At 35.4% G+C, this 14,913-nt stretch overlaps 2 protein-coding genes across 5 annotated transcripts in view; both read left to right on the plus strand.

Annotated features, from left to right (window-relative positions):
- The window catches only part of LOC125244739 (kinesin-like protein KIF21A), a 65,234-nt gene extending 64,410 nt beyond the window's left edge, over positions 1 to 824 (plus strand). For all 3 annotated transcript variants that reach the window (XM_048154955.1, XM_048154956.1, XM_048154957.1), the window contains one exon: positions 87 to 824. In XM_048154955.1, coding sequence (XP_048010912.1) covers positions 87 to 144 — 58 coding nt within the window. In that variant the 3' untranslated portion in view covers positions 145 to 824. The remainder of the gene's footprint in view (positions 1 to 86) is intronic.
- A 4,672-nt stretch (positions 825 to 5,496) lies between these two features.
- Positions 5,497 to 14,913, plus strand: part of LOC125246000 (copine-8) — a 175,217-nt gene continuing 165,800 nt past the window's right edge. The window contains exon 1 of one of the 2 annotated variants that reach the window (XM_048156832.1): positions 5,497 to 5,806. In XM_048156832.1, the coding sequence (XP_048012789.1) occupies positions 5,697 to 5,806 (110 nt within the window). In that variant the 5' untranslated portion in view covers positions 5,497 to 5,696. The remainder of the gene's footprint in view (positions 5,807 to 14,913) is intronic. The other variant, XM_048156830.1, reaches the window with a different exon arrangement.

The raw sequence follows: 14,913 nt of genomic DNA on the forward strand, positions 1-14,913 counted from the left end.
AATATTTGCTAAACTGAATTATAGGCAGCAGTTAAACTGCTTAGATTGTTAATCTGCATTGTTTTGTTTTGTTTTTTTCCCCACAGTGACCGGACAGTGAAGTTCTGGCAAGTGAAAGGATCTTTAGAGGACGGACTTCACTGACTCAGTCAAAGCAACTCTGATGAGAACAGAAGGTCACTGTGAAGGTTTTGGCTGCAAGAATTTCCTCTACCAATGTGACACTTCTTTCCTGAAACTCTGCTTCCCTTCCCGTTTGGCAGTGATTCAGTGGAGAGCTTCCTGTTGTAACTGCTGTATATTTTCCTCATCTACAGTGTTGAAGTGCCCTGTTTAGCTGTTGCCGACCATAATGGGGGATATTGTAGGTCAATAAGTGTTTGTTCATGTGGCACATTCCTAAAGCTGGGCTTTGGGCATCACAGACTGCCATAGGAGCAGTGCGTTTAAGAAGCACATGTGTTTGTGAACGTCATGTTGACTGGACTGAACCGATGCTTTTAAATTATTCATTAATATTGATGTCAGCTCTTTCCAATGTTTGTTGACCAAAGTTAGACTCTTTTTGTTAGAATCTTCCATGTAACTACAACACATTACCAATCTCAATGCAACCATACAGTAGCCTTAACTGCACTGGAATGGTACGATGATATTTGCACCGCTATCTCTGTCTGTTTTACCTTTTTCTAAAGCCTGAACTGTTTCTTTTTCATTTCTGGTTGAAACCTTTTAGTACGCTGTACAAAAATCTTTCCCCTGGTGTACTGTAGTTATTATCAATGTCAGATGATGAGTGAAATAAACTACATCTGTCAAAATTCCACAGGTGTCTCTGCAATTTTTCAGTCAGACCTTATTCAGAGCAGCTCCATGACAGGTGTGAAAGCGAGGTTGTGAGGGATAGATGTGCCATGTTTTCAAATGCTTCCGCTGAATAAATTTCCTAGATTGCTTATTTTCCACAGCTCATTTTTTTCTGGAGTTTTTTGTCTACTTTAATTTCTTGGAATGACAGTGTTTCGTCAACATAACAATTCAAAAACACATTAAATAACAGTACAACCCACTCAAGAGAAATATGTCTAAACCTCACAGCCTCGCTTTCATCAAAAATGCCGCTGCTGTGAATAAGGTCTATAGAATGAGCTTGAACGAATGTACATGCTGTACAGTAGAGCAATGGCTGCAATTTCAGAGTACCATCACTAGGGGGCAGTGCACACACAATGCACCGTGAACTGGCATGTTTATGTATATTTATATGGATGCCCCTGACATTCAGGGGACTTCTGACTATTTAAAACTCTAAAAATAAAACTCATTGAAATCATGTTTAATTTATATTAAAATATATATCATATGTCCAGAAATAAAGATCTGATCATGGCCTTGTGGATTTTGATTTTTGATATTGTGTGTGATGGTACTGAAATAGATTTTTTTTGGTAGTCAAAAGGTAGGATATGCCTTGGATTTGGTTGTTTTGAGAGTTTCTGAAAAAATATTTCTTACTTTAAAACTCAGTACATAAAAAAGTAAAAATAAGTAAAGTATGTTTTAGTTATTTCAATAATTTTTTTAAATTTATTTAACAATATATTTTATTAAATTTCATATACATGCTTGGTGTGATGATAATCACAGCAATATTGAAGACTATAAAGATTATTATAAAGTTTTAATATTATTACTTAGAAAGGTGCAAAGTACAATAACATCTTTCATAAATTTATTATAGAGAGAAAGTTAAAAAGTAGCTCTCCTCTGGGGAGGAGCCCAAAATAATCAAAATCTGACAAAATGTAACATTTTAACACTCTTAAAGATTAAGAAAATGTAGTTAAAGTAATACAATAAACTACTATGCATACCCTTCAAAACTATAATGATTGCTTAACTTTTCTTCCCTTTAAAATCATCCTTGGTGACGGAAAAGTCTGCTTAATAAAAGAATCTGCCATTTGAATATTGATCAATGCATAAAATAGATTATTAAACAAAACCAACGTTTTTTTTAAACTTAAAAAACACGAGTGTATTGTGCATTTGAGCCAGGCACCTTATACCTTTAAAATGACCTTTGATCCCAAGTCTGAGGGGTTACTCATGCAAATTTTAATTTGATAGTTGTTACCAATTCATGTTTAGAAATCCGTGCGTCTGTACCTGACAGTGTTAATTCAAATGATTAAAAGAAGCTACAGATGCTTTTACAAATTAGATGTAAGTATGGCTCTGATTAAAATATAAAACCACAGATCCAGCACTCTGAAATAATTATCCTACAAATATGTTCTCATTAGTTTCATGATGAAGTTTGAAATAACCTGACATGAAGAGGCGCTCATTCTGTTTGTGAACTAATGAAACCTTGTCTAAGTAACAGATTTAGCTGAACCTGTCTGTTTGTTTGACACATTACAGTATATTTTGTGCTAATGGGGAACAGAGTAAACGCTGTCGCTGTGGCATTTTATACCCTTTCTTTATTTTGCCTTATTTGCCTTACTTACACTTCTGCAACACATGTTGCCTGTTACCCAAAACAAATTTCAGAGTAGATTTCAGGCATTTAACCAAAAAACCCTTTGGTATTTGGATTCATTCCTGCAGCACTCTATTAGAGGACGGGAAATACTGTAACTGTTATAATGCCGTAGCCGACTTGCTGCACGGACATGGTGCAAGTCCTTCTCTTACATGCAGCACCTCAGCGCCCAGCAGCTGTCTCCATCTCACAAGGCACACATCTAAATTTAGAATAAGAGGGAATTCACTCAGCTGTAAGGAATCTCTCAGCTCAAGCACAAACACCCTCACGTCATCCTACCGTACTCTGCTGTAATGTCAGTCATTCATCTGCTTCTTACTGGAAACATTACGAAAGGATACAGTTTGAACAACTGTAGCAGTTGCAAATTCAGAAACTCAATATAAAAACCATATGCATACATTCTCTGAATAAATACCATGATTTATCGCTTGATGAGAGTGTTGTAATAAATCAAAGGTCTTTGTTCTTCCTGGTGAGACATGCTGATTGATTTAAAGGCTATTCCTGATGAAGCCAGGAGTACGGATGGAGAGATAATGAAAATGGCCTGCTGAGATGAGGAGTTCTAATATTTTTTATTTATGTTTTTTTTTTTTTTTTGTAAACAAGTGACATTAAGATAACAAAAAAATGGCTGGCTGATTGGCCTATACAATTTTTATCATGGCCAAAGTATACTGACCAAGTCCGAAATCATCTACTGCCAGAGTATGTATTGCGTATGAAGTTTATGAGAGTGGAGTGGGGAAAGCAAAGGTTCGCTTACTTCTTTGCTTACTTCTGCTCCAGGTTTTCCATTTCCACCTTGGGTTTTTCATTTCCTGCAAAAAAAAAAAAAAAAAAAAAATACTAAAAAGTACTTCAGTCTCTTACACTGTTCACATTGTAAACACAGTGCAGCATTTCCGGGTTCTATTTCAGAACTCCGGCTCAGTACTGTCCGGCTCCTGTGTCAGAACCACACGCATGCGTCATGGTGCTCACGTGAACAAAACTTACTTTTTGCGTACAAAAATTTTTCTCATTCGCTTCATAAAATTAAGGTTGAACCACTGTAGTCACACTGACTGTTTTAACAATGTCTTTATTACCTTTTTGGGCCTTGAAAGTGGTAATTGTTTCTGTCTATGGGGGGTTAGAAAGCTCTCAAATTTCATTAAAAATATCTTCATTTGTGTTCTGAAGATAAACGAAGGTCTTATGGATTTGGAACGACATGAGGGTGAGTTATTAATGGCAGAATTTTCATTTTTGGGTGAACTAACCCTTTAAGGCTAGGATCAAAGTGCAAATTGTATTTTAATGATACAAATACAAGTCTGAGGCACTCAGGAATACAGACAGGAGCAAAAACAAAACAAACAAACACACAAAAAAACATCATAAACAATGAGAACAGACAAAGTACCGACCCACTCATGGTAACATAAATACAAAAAATAATGAGTGGTAAAACAAGGCACAGGTGGGACTGATTAATTAACCATAGCAACCAGTGACATAGGGGCTCAACACAAAGAACCAGAACACAGACAATACGTGATGACTAACAGGTTTCCTAAAATAACTTCTATAGCAATAGAACTTCACACTTCTATAGCAAACTGTGGCACATAGCACATATGTTTTAGAGTATGAAACCTCATACAAAAGATCTTTTTTTCATCTTGAATATTTAATGCTTCATTTGTATTTCAACAAAAGAGCCACTTATATGTTATCCATTCAATTCTGCCATTCATATAAAGACTCTAACAGCAACAACATTCACTATTATTAAAATAAAACTTATTTCATATGTATTTGTTAGATATCTGTTGAGTCATCCAACGCTGTCCCTGTATGATTTTAATCGATGGCCAGTTGTTTTCCATTTAGCATGAATGTACTGCTAATCCAGACCTGATGGCAAAAGTCAATAATAACTGTTGTTGATTCCTGAAATATGAGTTTTTCCACCAGTCACTAGAGACAGCATTGCCATTTCCTCATAAATTCAACACACCACTCGTCATGACTACCCATGTGTAATAACTGGTTATATTCAAAGCAGCTGTAAAGAGAGTGAATTCAACATGCCTCATCCGAGAACAACGCAACATAATAAACTCATCTGTATTCCTGCATTGAGTCTGAAAGGATGCAAGAAGTTTTTGTTGAAAATATATACATTTGAAAAATTTGAAGTGTTTGTGTTGTTTCAGAAGACTTTTATTAAACTGTTGGAGTTATAATTTTGTTGGAACAACTTCCTCAATGCTCAATACAATGTGTACCACTTTAGTATTGGAAAGAACATTATGGAAAGAATGAACTGATTATAAGATGAACATTAAATTTGTATTCCCATAGCTTAATAAATGTACACTTTATATGTACATTAGAAATAAATTTTTAACAGTTTAAGTAATAGTCAGCCATAATTACACACATATAAACATGTATTGTGTTATTACTGTCTACAACAAAATACTGCTTTTAACATTATTATAACATAATCAATATTAACATATTCACAGACAAATGTGTAGTAATTACTAAAACATTGATTATTTTATTATAATTAATAATAATAATTATTATTATATTATATTTCATTATTATTACTATTGTTATTATTATTATATTATTTAAATATGGTATTTATATTATATGCCACATGTAAAATAATACTTAAATTATACAACAATATTTAATTTAATAAATAGGCCCACTGCATTATTTAATGTCTATATTTTTTATTGTATTCTATAACATTATTATTATTATTATTAAGAAGAAGAAGAAGAAGAAGAAGAAGAAGAAGAAGAAGAAGAAGAAGAATGGTATTAATGGAACTGTTGTTGCTGCATCTGTCACGGCATTGTCAGTGTTAAATCTGTTTTGAGTCTCACATGAATTCACAGCAAAGAATTCTCCAAGTGTGGCACCATTCCTTCGCCCATGCAGCACCACACACAATCTCTAACACACTCACACTCTCTCATGGCGAGCAGAAGGGACGCCGTCTCTGTTATGGACTGACGGAAGCTCTGCTTTCCTCCTAGCATTCTTTCGAGACCCATGAATTCACTAGCGTAAAGAGGCGTGAGTCTCCACACTCTTCCGTCTAAAGGGGTTAAATAAAGGAAACCTCATCATGAACAGTATGAGCAGTTGCGGCTTCCTGAATATGGCGACGACAGGAGATTTTGACCCGCTCAACGCCACTATTCCTGCTACAAAAGTTGAGATTACAGTCTCGTGCAGGTGAGGAACGTTTACGTACCGCTCACACCTTTACGCACAACTGCCATTTATTGACATTAAGTTAGCCGTCATGTTTTAATGCAACATTTGGAGACGACACAATTACGCATGAAATGTTGGCACAAAACCAGGTTATCTCCTAAATTTATTGCGTAAGTGTGTAAACGTGGTGTATATGTGGATATCATAAGAGAAGAAATATATTTTCACTGTACTTAAAATCTCAGAGTTTTTCGAGCTGTCACTTTCTTTCGCACCATAACAAACACTATCCACACCGCTTCTTCTACCAGCTGTAAGTCAAATGCCTAACATAAGTTTTGATTTGCTTTGGCAAAACTATATGGTACTTTTCTGAGATGGGTTTATAACTTCAGAAGTTAAATAAATTGTTTTGTAATATGATTTAAAGGTGGACTTTATAATGATTATGATCTGTTTTTGTGTGTGGGTCTAGTCATACGGCAAACCGATAACAGTCGCACGTCGTTTGTTTTTATCTCATGATGAGGTCTATCGTATCTATTGACTTCTATTTTTTATACTGAACTACTGATGTTTCTATCCTTAAACGTTTAGTGATCATTTGGTTTATTATGTTTATTGAACCGTTCTCATATGGTCCCACACACTTGTTGTTGTATGACGAATAGGGGCTTCCTGTTGATTTCTGTTGTTTTTATATTAAAATAATCAATTACTATTGTTACACACAGTGCTTCCAAAAACATTTTGGAATTTTTAGATTAAGATATATTTAGTCAATTTAATTCTTTCCTACTTTACACTACAAACACTCCTTGACACATTCCTTATCTACACCCACTTGACATCTTTAAAAATACTGTTATGATTCATATTTTTATTAATATACTGTATCATCAGGATTACTGGTGTTTTACCTTTTGAACTCACTCTCCCACCAGAAGCGAGCCATTTGGAGAATGATTATCTCATATTTCTCAACACCCTTTTGTTTAGCTGGGAAATTATGGCTTTAATAACACAGAAAAAAATGTTTGGGAAAATTATTTATTGATGTGCATTTAGAGATTGTTCAAATGAATAATTTATGTGTATAAGTTTGTGATGCATCTGGCTTCCCCCACGTAAACAAATGCGAGTGGGCAGGAGCTGTCCGCTCAGCCATTGTGAGGAGATGTTGACGGTGAATTACTATGCTCTGTGTCCCCTTGGGCAGGCTTGTGCAACAGGGAATACACACACACACACGCACACACACACACACACACACACACACACACATAGGTGCACACAATCTAGAAGCTCTTTTGCAACACTGCACCGGGTGGGAAGGGAACAGAAGTGGTGCCATGGTTACGATCAGGTACATTCCTGTACTGTAGGGCCACTTTACCACTGTCACCATGGTTATCATTGCAGATGAGCAGATAGAGGAGAATGTCTATATTCATAAGATCACATTAAACCCTGTGAAATAAAATGCAAAATTAGATGCATATTACATTTAGTGTCTAGTGTTATGGATATTTCAAGGCCCACAGGTATGGTGAAGTATACATGTTGAGGAAGTTAGCTTGGTTTTTTTTAGCTCTTAATTAGTTTCACAGTGACCAGAGTTCAATTTTCAACGTGAGTGGTTTCTTGGCTGTGTAATTATCTGAACTAGAAGCTCATGAGGGTGTTAGGCCACTGTAATCACATACAAATTGGTGAATGGCAAGAGAATATCCAAACTGACTGGTTTATGCAAGTTAAATATAGTCTTAAAGTTTTAGTCTTAAGTTTTAAAAAGATTTTTTTTTTTAGAAATTATTTAATTGCAGTGTTTTCAGGAACCGTGGGTAACAGATAACAGACATGTTTTAGGTTAATATATATGAGTGTATATTAGAGCTGCACGATTCTGGATAAATTGAGAATCAAAATTTTTTTGTTTCAAACAGAGATCACAATTCTCCCAAGATTCTTAATAGACAACTAAACAAAATAACATGTAATTACTTAGAGGCTCTGATAAAATGATAATTGCTGCAGTCTATTTAAAAATGTTTAATTTATTTGAATGAAATATTTGGAGAAAAAAAATCTGCTTGAATGAATGATTCAATGACTCATTCATAAAGACATCACAGTTTCATTGCCCGATGAATCTGCATTTTTGAATGAATCTCTTGAGTGAATGATTCAATTACAATAATCGAATGCATTTTTAACCCTAACCAGTGGTTTAACAATATAATTTATATAATTTTTATTTGAATCATCAAGTTTGATTGCTACTGTAGACATCAGTGTTTATATCCAAGCTATAAACCACAGACCCCCTGTTGAAGACCCCTGGTCTATAATGTAAAATCACATGGCATGCACAGATTCCTTCTGTGAACAATATTCTCAAATATTCTGTCAATGACGGCTTTGCTGTTTCTGAACAACTGTAAATGCAAGTTCAGATATTTTTACTCTCATAGATAATTATGCTTTGGGGAAACATGCCTTAGAGATTGAATATTATGTGCTACTAATGTTCTGCTTAGTGCTTTAGGAAACTCAGCCTGAGTCAGTATTAGAAGCTCTTTCCTCTCGTATTGACTAACCAGTAACACAATGTAATTCAGTTGAAAAGTTCCGCTCCAGAACACATAAACTTGCATTTTCCACTGTTTACGGCTCTATCAAAGATGGGCTGGGCTGTCACAGATAGATATGAATCCCCTGATTCAAATGATTTGTAAACAGCTTTGCTTGACACAATTCCTGTGTTATTTTTTTCCTGTTTAATTCACAGCTCTTCAGTTTCAATATTTGACCTAATGTGTGTTATTAATTTGACCTAATGTGACTTAATGTGTGTTATGTGATGTCAAGTAATTCAGACAGGTCTTGTCCATGCAGAAGAATAGTAGTAATTCAATAGTAAAGTGTTGCTTGTCTGCATGTTTTGGATGGCTGACAGAATGTTGCTAGGATTTTCAGCTTTTTACAGCATTGTTATGCATTTGCTAGTGTACTCTACGTGGTTGCTAGGGTGTTGATATGGTGTTATACTGGCCCTTATAATATTCTGATCTGTAGATATGGCTTTTGGCAAAAAATGTAAAACTGATATCTTATCAAAGTAATTACTTCAGCTTCAACATGACTGAATCTTTTAAATGTCAAACGTAACTGGGCTGGATTTTCCGATAACGTTGTTATTGTTGTATAACGTTGTATTAACGTAGATATACCTTTTCTAGGCGTGTTCCCCGAACTATACCTTAGGAGGTATATCTTCTTAAGTGCGATGTTACCAGGTGCTGTCCATGGTGGTGATGCTGAATTGGTTGATATCAGTGCAGGGGCTGCTTCACTGTGTTATGTTAGAAAGCGGTGGTCTTTATAAAAGAAGCAATTCAGAAGTAGAAATTGCATTTATCAGGACTCATGGGATCTTAAATAAAAATAATTCAAATTGCAAACTAAATCTATATTATATACGTTTATATAATTTTTCCTTTTTTATTCAAAATATTCACAAACTTGTTAAGTATATCATGAATTTTATGATATATTCCGATTGTAAAATATGTGGAAGTGAATGTATTTTGTCGCGTGATGAGTTTGCGCCGCAATTCAGAGCTGTCGGATTTACGACGCATAAAAAAATACATAAAAGTATGTGGCCGGTGAACTGGGAGAAGTAGAATAAACATTATTGTTTCATACACAATGTGTATCTGATATGAATAAAAACACTTCGTCAAATTATATAATTGAGGGTTATTATTGCAGCTTCCATAGACATCAGTGTATAGAATTTGAATTTAATTTTTTTTTTTTAGAATTGCAGTTTCTGACATGGTAGCCAGGGGACTACAGTTTTCACGGATAAAATAGTGCACATACACTAAATGTCTCCGTGGAAGGCGCCGTCTTTGATTTAGCACAACTATTTGCTATCGCTGTCATGGTTTGACAAAACTCCACACCACAATCATTCCCTTTAAATAGATTCCTAAGCCTTTACTGCCTAATGGTTTGCCAGCTGATGTACCTTTGGATAATACAATTAAAAAGCTAACAACCATCAATGTAATGACAATTTTATTCTTTGCTCAGGTCCATTAAATAATATTAACAGATACACATTTTGATTTTAATTATGTATTGTTAAATGTTGAAACTGACATTAAAGGTGCAATATGTAATATTTTATGTCCGCTAGAGGTCGCTAGAGGCCCATTCAAAGCAAAGGCGTAGCTTGATGACACCAAGTTTGAGCGCGGAATCTTGGGACATGTGGTCTTCACCTCAACAGCCGGTGTAAAAGAATTGGGATAGGACTCGGGAAGAAGTCATGTTCATGGATGTGAATATTAACGTTACTGTAGTAATGTAGTAATGAAGCAGAGAAGGGCCGAGTGTTGTAGGTGCTGAACAAGGCCGATGGAGCGATTGCGCAACACATGCCTCACGAGCCACGGAACTTTTATTATACCGCAGTCGTCGGCGCCGCTTCTGCTTTTCCGGTCATGAGTATGAGGTAATATAGCTCTGTTTATCATATTAGATACATTTGAGTGTGTTGAAAATGATGTTACTCTGTGCATTCGCTCTGCGGCTGCTGTGAGACACTTGTTGCACACTGCAGTAAGATAGATCAATATTAGAATATCATATTAAATGCTGGATGGCTTGTGTTGATAAATGGCATGCAATTAATTTTAAAACATATTGTATATTGGAGAAAATGTTATGCTATGCTATGTAAATGCTATGTTACTGTTACTAAAAATAAAGCTTTACTCCGAGGCATGGTAAAAGCATGGAACTCGCAAAAAATCAAGAAAAGTAGATTTAAACAATAAGACTAAATGTGTTGAGCTATATAACAATAATTAGTTTTCTGTCTATAAATATATCAAAACAAGGTGTTCCCTTGTCTGTTAAAAAATGTAAATATTAAAGCGTGTTTCCATGGTTTCTACAAAATAAAGCCAGAAACTGAGGGTAACGCGGGTATGACGCAATTGACAGGCGACTCCTCACACGTCCCGGAGACTTGATTAAAATTGCAGTTTTCTCACGATTTACAAATAGTTGCAAACATTTGGGATATTGTAAGTACTCAATTGAACAAAATATATAACACTGGCCTAGTGGTTTTTGGATATTGTACTGCATAATTCCTACATATTGCACCTTTAACTAAGACTATTAAATGATTTTGAAGTATTTTTTTATTGCTAGTTTATGTTAACTAATGTAGTCCACTAATTTTAACAAATGAATCCTGTGAAGTGTACATTTTAACTATGTATTTAACTGTGTAAAAATAAATTTTAATAAATACAAAATAAATGAAATGAGTTAGTTATTAATGCTTATAATAATTATAAGTAAATAACATGTTAAAACATTAGCATAGCAGAAACAAAACTGGATTCTAAATAACCTCTGATTGGCCATTGTGTTCACATGCTCAACATAAATGTTTGTGATTGGCTACAATCCACAACACTTCAAAAACATGTAAATAGAAACCTGCTTTTCACAGGATTTAACTTCAAAGCATCAAAGTACTTTGGACAAAACTATCTATATCCCAGTGCAGTATGTTTGTTTTTACACATTGAATGTATGTGGTAAATGCTTAACATGTACTGAACCTGGAATATTTCCATTTTCGGAGTTTCTCTTTTGAATAGTTTCACATTTAGGCAGGACTGTTCCATCCTAAAACACCACATTTATTTAGCCAGTACTGTTCTTACAGAATGATATTCTATTTAAACCTATGTTACTAAGATGATCCAAGATTCAGCCTGCCAATTTATGATTCTCATGTCCAACTTCGTTAGAAGATGCTTGTTAGGGAACTTTTTAATAAGCTCTTGCTCAGGTGTAAGTGTTGGGGGTCTCATTTACTCTGTAACCGATCTGAAGGGTCAAAAGAGCAGCTGTAGACCCAGCTGAGTCTAGTCTCTCTTGAGGTGGATTTCTCAACATTTCTACTCCATAAGCTAGTATCCTTAGATCACCTCGATTAAAAATGCATCCTTAATTTTATGCTAAATTTATTCAGGGAATAACTTCACATCAGAGAGGCCATGGTGGGTTCACTTGTTGTTTGTTTAAAATGAATGGGAATGACACGCTCAAGCTCATTTGGACATTCTTCTAATGTTTTCTAAACTAATTTTGCAAAAAAAAACAATGGTTTGGAATGACATAATTTTAATATTTGGTAAAAGCAAATCCTTTAAATAATCACAACAGCACAAGCTGCAGGTGGTTCAGAATTATGTGTGTGTGTGTCTGTGCAAATGCTTGAGAATCTGAGAGTGTGGGTGTGTAATTTACATGGTTTCCAGCCAGGAGATGTGTTTGATCCCTTGAGATGAATTGATTTTATCCAGTCCATCCTAATTTTGCTTTGTAGCTTTACATATTTATTCATGTATTTGTATTTGTTTGAACCTGGGAGCTTGAGAGGTGTACAGTGGCCTTAAAGGAATAATTTATTTACTTACCCATATGTTGTTCCAAACATATGACTTTCTTGCTTTTGTGGGGCATAAATGGAATACATTTTGAATAATGTATTGATCTCATTTGGAATGCAACTATACAATAAATGAGGCCTGGAGCTTTTAAGCTTCAAAAAGGAAGCTTAAAAGAGGTCCATATGACTTGGTACTTTATGTCTTCTGAAGCCATACAATAGGGTTTTTTTGATGAGCTAATCATGAATCTTTCAGCAGTGCATTTCCTGAAAGCATTGTTAATAAACTATGATTGTGATTTTTATCTTTGTTTCATGAAACCACAGTTCCAATGAACATTCACAAACAGCAAATTCTCCAATGTTGCATCCTACTATGGTAGTTAAGAAGCGAGTTACCATTTATCGGAAATACACAACGGACTAGTTTTAACCGATTCACTGAAAGACCTGACTCATAAGAATGATTCTTTCACAAATCATTGCTACTTCTCTCATGAGCTCTCATGAAAGCTGTCAGGGTTAAGGAGCTGTTTAGTTAGTTTCTGAGTTTTGGTTCAGTTCTCATTGTTCTCTGTTTACCAGTTTCTTCTTGCCTTGTCTGTTACCATAGTCATTAATTGAGTCACCCAGATTACGTTAACAATCTCTGTGTACTTAAGCCCTCAGTTTACTTAGTTCTGTGTTCCGTGTCTCTAAGAATCTAAGGGGCTGTTTACACAACACCATTTTTATGAGTTTTGGCCATTCATTTAATACGACAACAGCGTTTTGGTGGCCTGAAAATGCAAACTTTTGAAAACGGGTTTCAAAGTGCAAGGCGTATACATGTTTAGTACGTGTTTAGTCTATCCACCTTATTTTTCAATGCAAAGGTAAGGTGTTATCTGTGAATGTGTGAGACTTCTATAGGGAAATAACGAGAAGAATATGGAAGTGCAGTAAACTGTAAAAATAAATAGGATAGGCATGCATTTTTTGGCGCGAGTGCTCTGTAAAAGAATGTGTATGTCTTTCTTTACAAAGTGACATCGCCAACTACTTGGCATGCATAAATACAGCATTTTTAGTCATTTTCGTGGATCCGTGTGAATGGGGATAGTTTTGTTGCCATCTGTGCAAAGAAAAAAAACGTTTCCGTTTTTAGTACATCGTTGTTGTGTAAACGTACATAAGTTATGCGGTTTTGGTTTCCCTTGAGCTTCTACTTTTTTGGATTATTCTAGATAATTTCCATTTGAGTCATTCCTCGTTGTTACTGCAGCCACGTATGACAGCATCACAGATTTTGTATAAGGATTTTCTGTGAATAATTTACATTTCGACCTGTTATCATATGATTCCAGAAGACTTGCAATATTCGTGTGGACCACATTTATGATAGAAAAAAAAAAGACGTTTTGGAGCGACATGAGGTTATTACTTAATTTTCATTTTTGGGTGAAGTACAGTATACAGTATTAAGCAAAGAGTTTCTTGAACTTTACAGACACTTTTGATGGGCGGTTAATGGCTTTAGTAGATTTGCCATGACATCGCCCGCTAATTGTCCCCAGACAATAATGGGAGAAATCACACTTCTTAGGACTGTATGAAAAATAATCTGCTTACTGTTTATAGAAGCAAGGTCTCTCTCAAAGGTCAGAACCGGAAGTATAGGCTTGCATTCAGTCCAGAAGTGGCTGCTGCTGGACTTTATCAGTAGCAAAATGTATTAAAGCATGCAGAATAATATGTGAGTAGAATTGAAAAAGTTGCTTGAGGGCAATCTGGAAGTAGATCCAGGTGCTTCTGTAATGTTGGAATTATATTCTTCAGATTTCTGTGCTTTCCCCTGTCCTTGTGCTTGTATTTAGGTGTCTGTGTGTGATTATTGTCTGTATAGCTGCAATAAGGGACAGGAGCTGTTTATTTGTTCTGTAGAACAAACATTGTTTTCTCTGAAGCAGCTGATGATGACCTGCCCAGGCGGACTGTGTGATTGGCCTCTTCTCAAACGCTCGCTGGGTTTCCAGCAGCCCGTCGAAGCGGTAAATTCTGGTTGCTATGTGACTCATTGCGTTGGTGAACCTCTGTTGGTCTACTGCTCCCCAGGCTTGATGGGAGATTTATACTGCACTGGATGACACATTACTGTGCTGCTTTGCTCTTCCTTGCAAGCTGCCCGCTTCAAACAGGAGGTCACCCTTTAAATGATAAAAGGCAAACCTTGAGTAAAAGGCTAATTTTTTATAAATTCAAAAGATTATTGTGGGGTAAATACAACTTTAGCTCTATGAGGAATCTGTAACATGCGTTGATTACCACAAAAAAAATATTTTGACCCTGTTTGTAAAAACAAAAATGCCATTTACAGTAAAACACTTAGAGTGGAAGTCTATAGGGCAAATGTAGCGATAGGTTTGTTATGTGATGCTTCTGTGTTTGTTAAAGTGCTTTATTTAGTGCTTTATCTTTTTTTTCCCATGTGACTGCTTTAGTAGGTGGATGTCAAATGTACATTTTCAAATTCGACTAACTAGCTGGTTTTATTGAAACCATGTATAATCATTTTGTTTTTGGATCCACTGTACAGCATTCAAACATATTTCTTAAGGGGTTCTAACACAAAACTTCCTTGCATTTAAAATACAGT

This window comes from Megalobrama amblycephala, linkage group LG14, assembly GCF_018812025.1.
Source record: "Megalobrama amblycephala isolate DHTTF-2021 linkage group LG14, ASM1881202v1, whole genome shotgun sequence".
Classification (NCBI taxonomy): Eukaryota; Metazoa; Chordata; class Actinopteri; order Cypriniformes; family Xenocyprididae; genus Megalobrama; species Megalobrama amblycephala.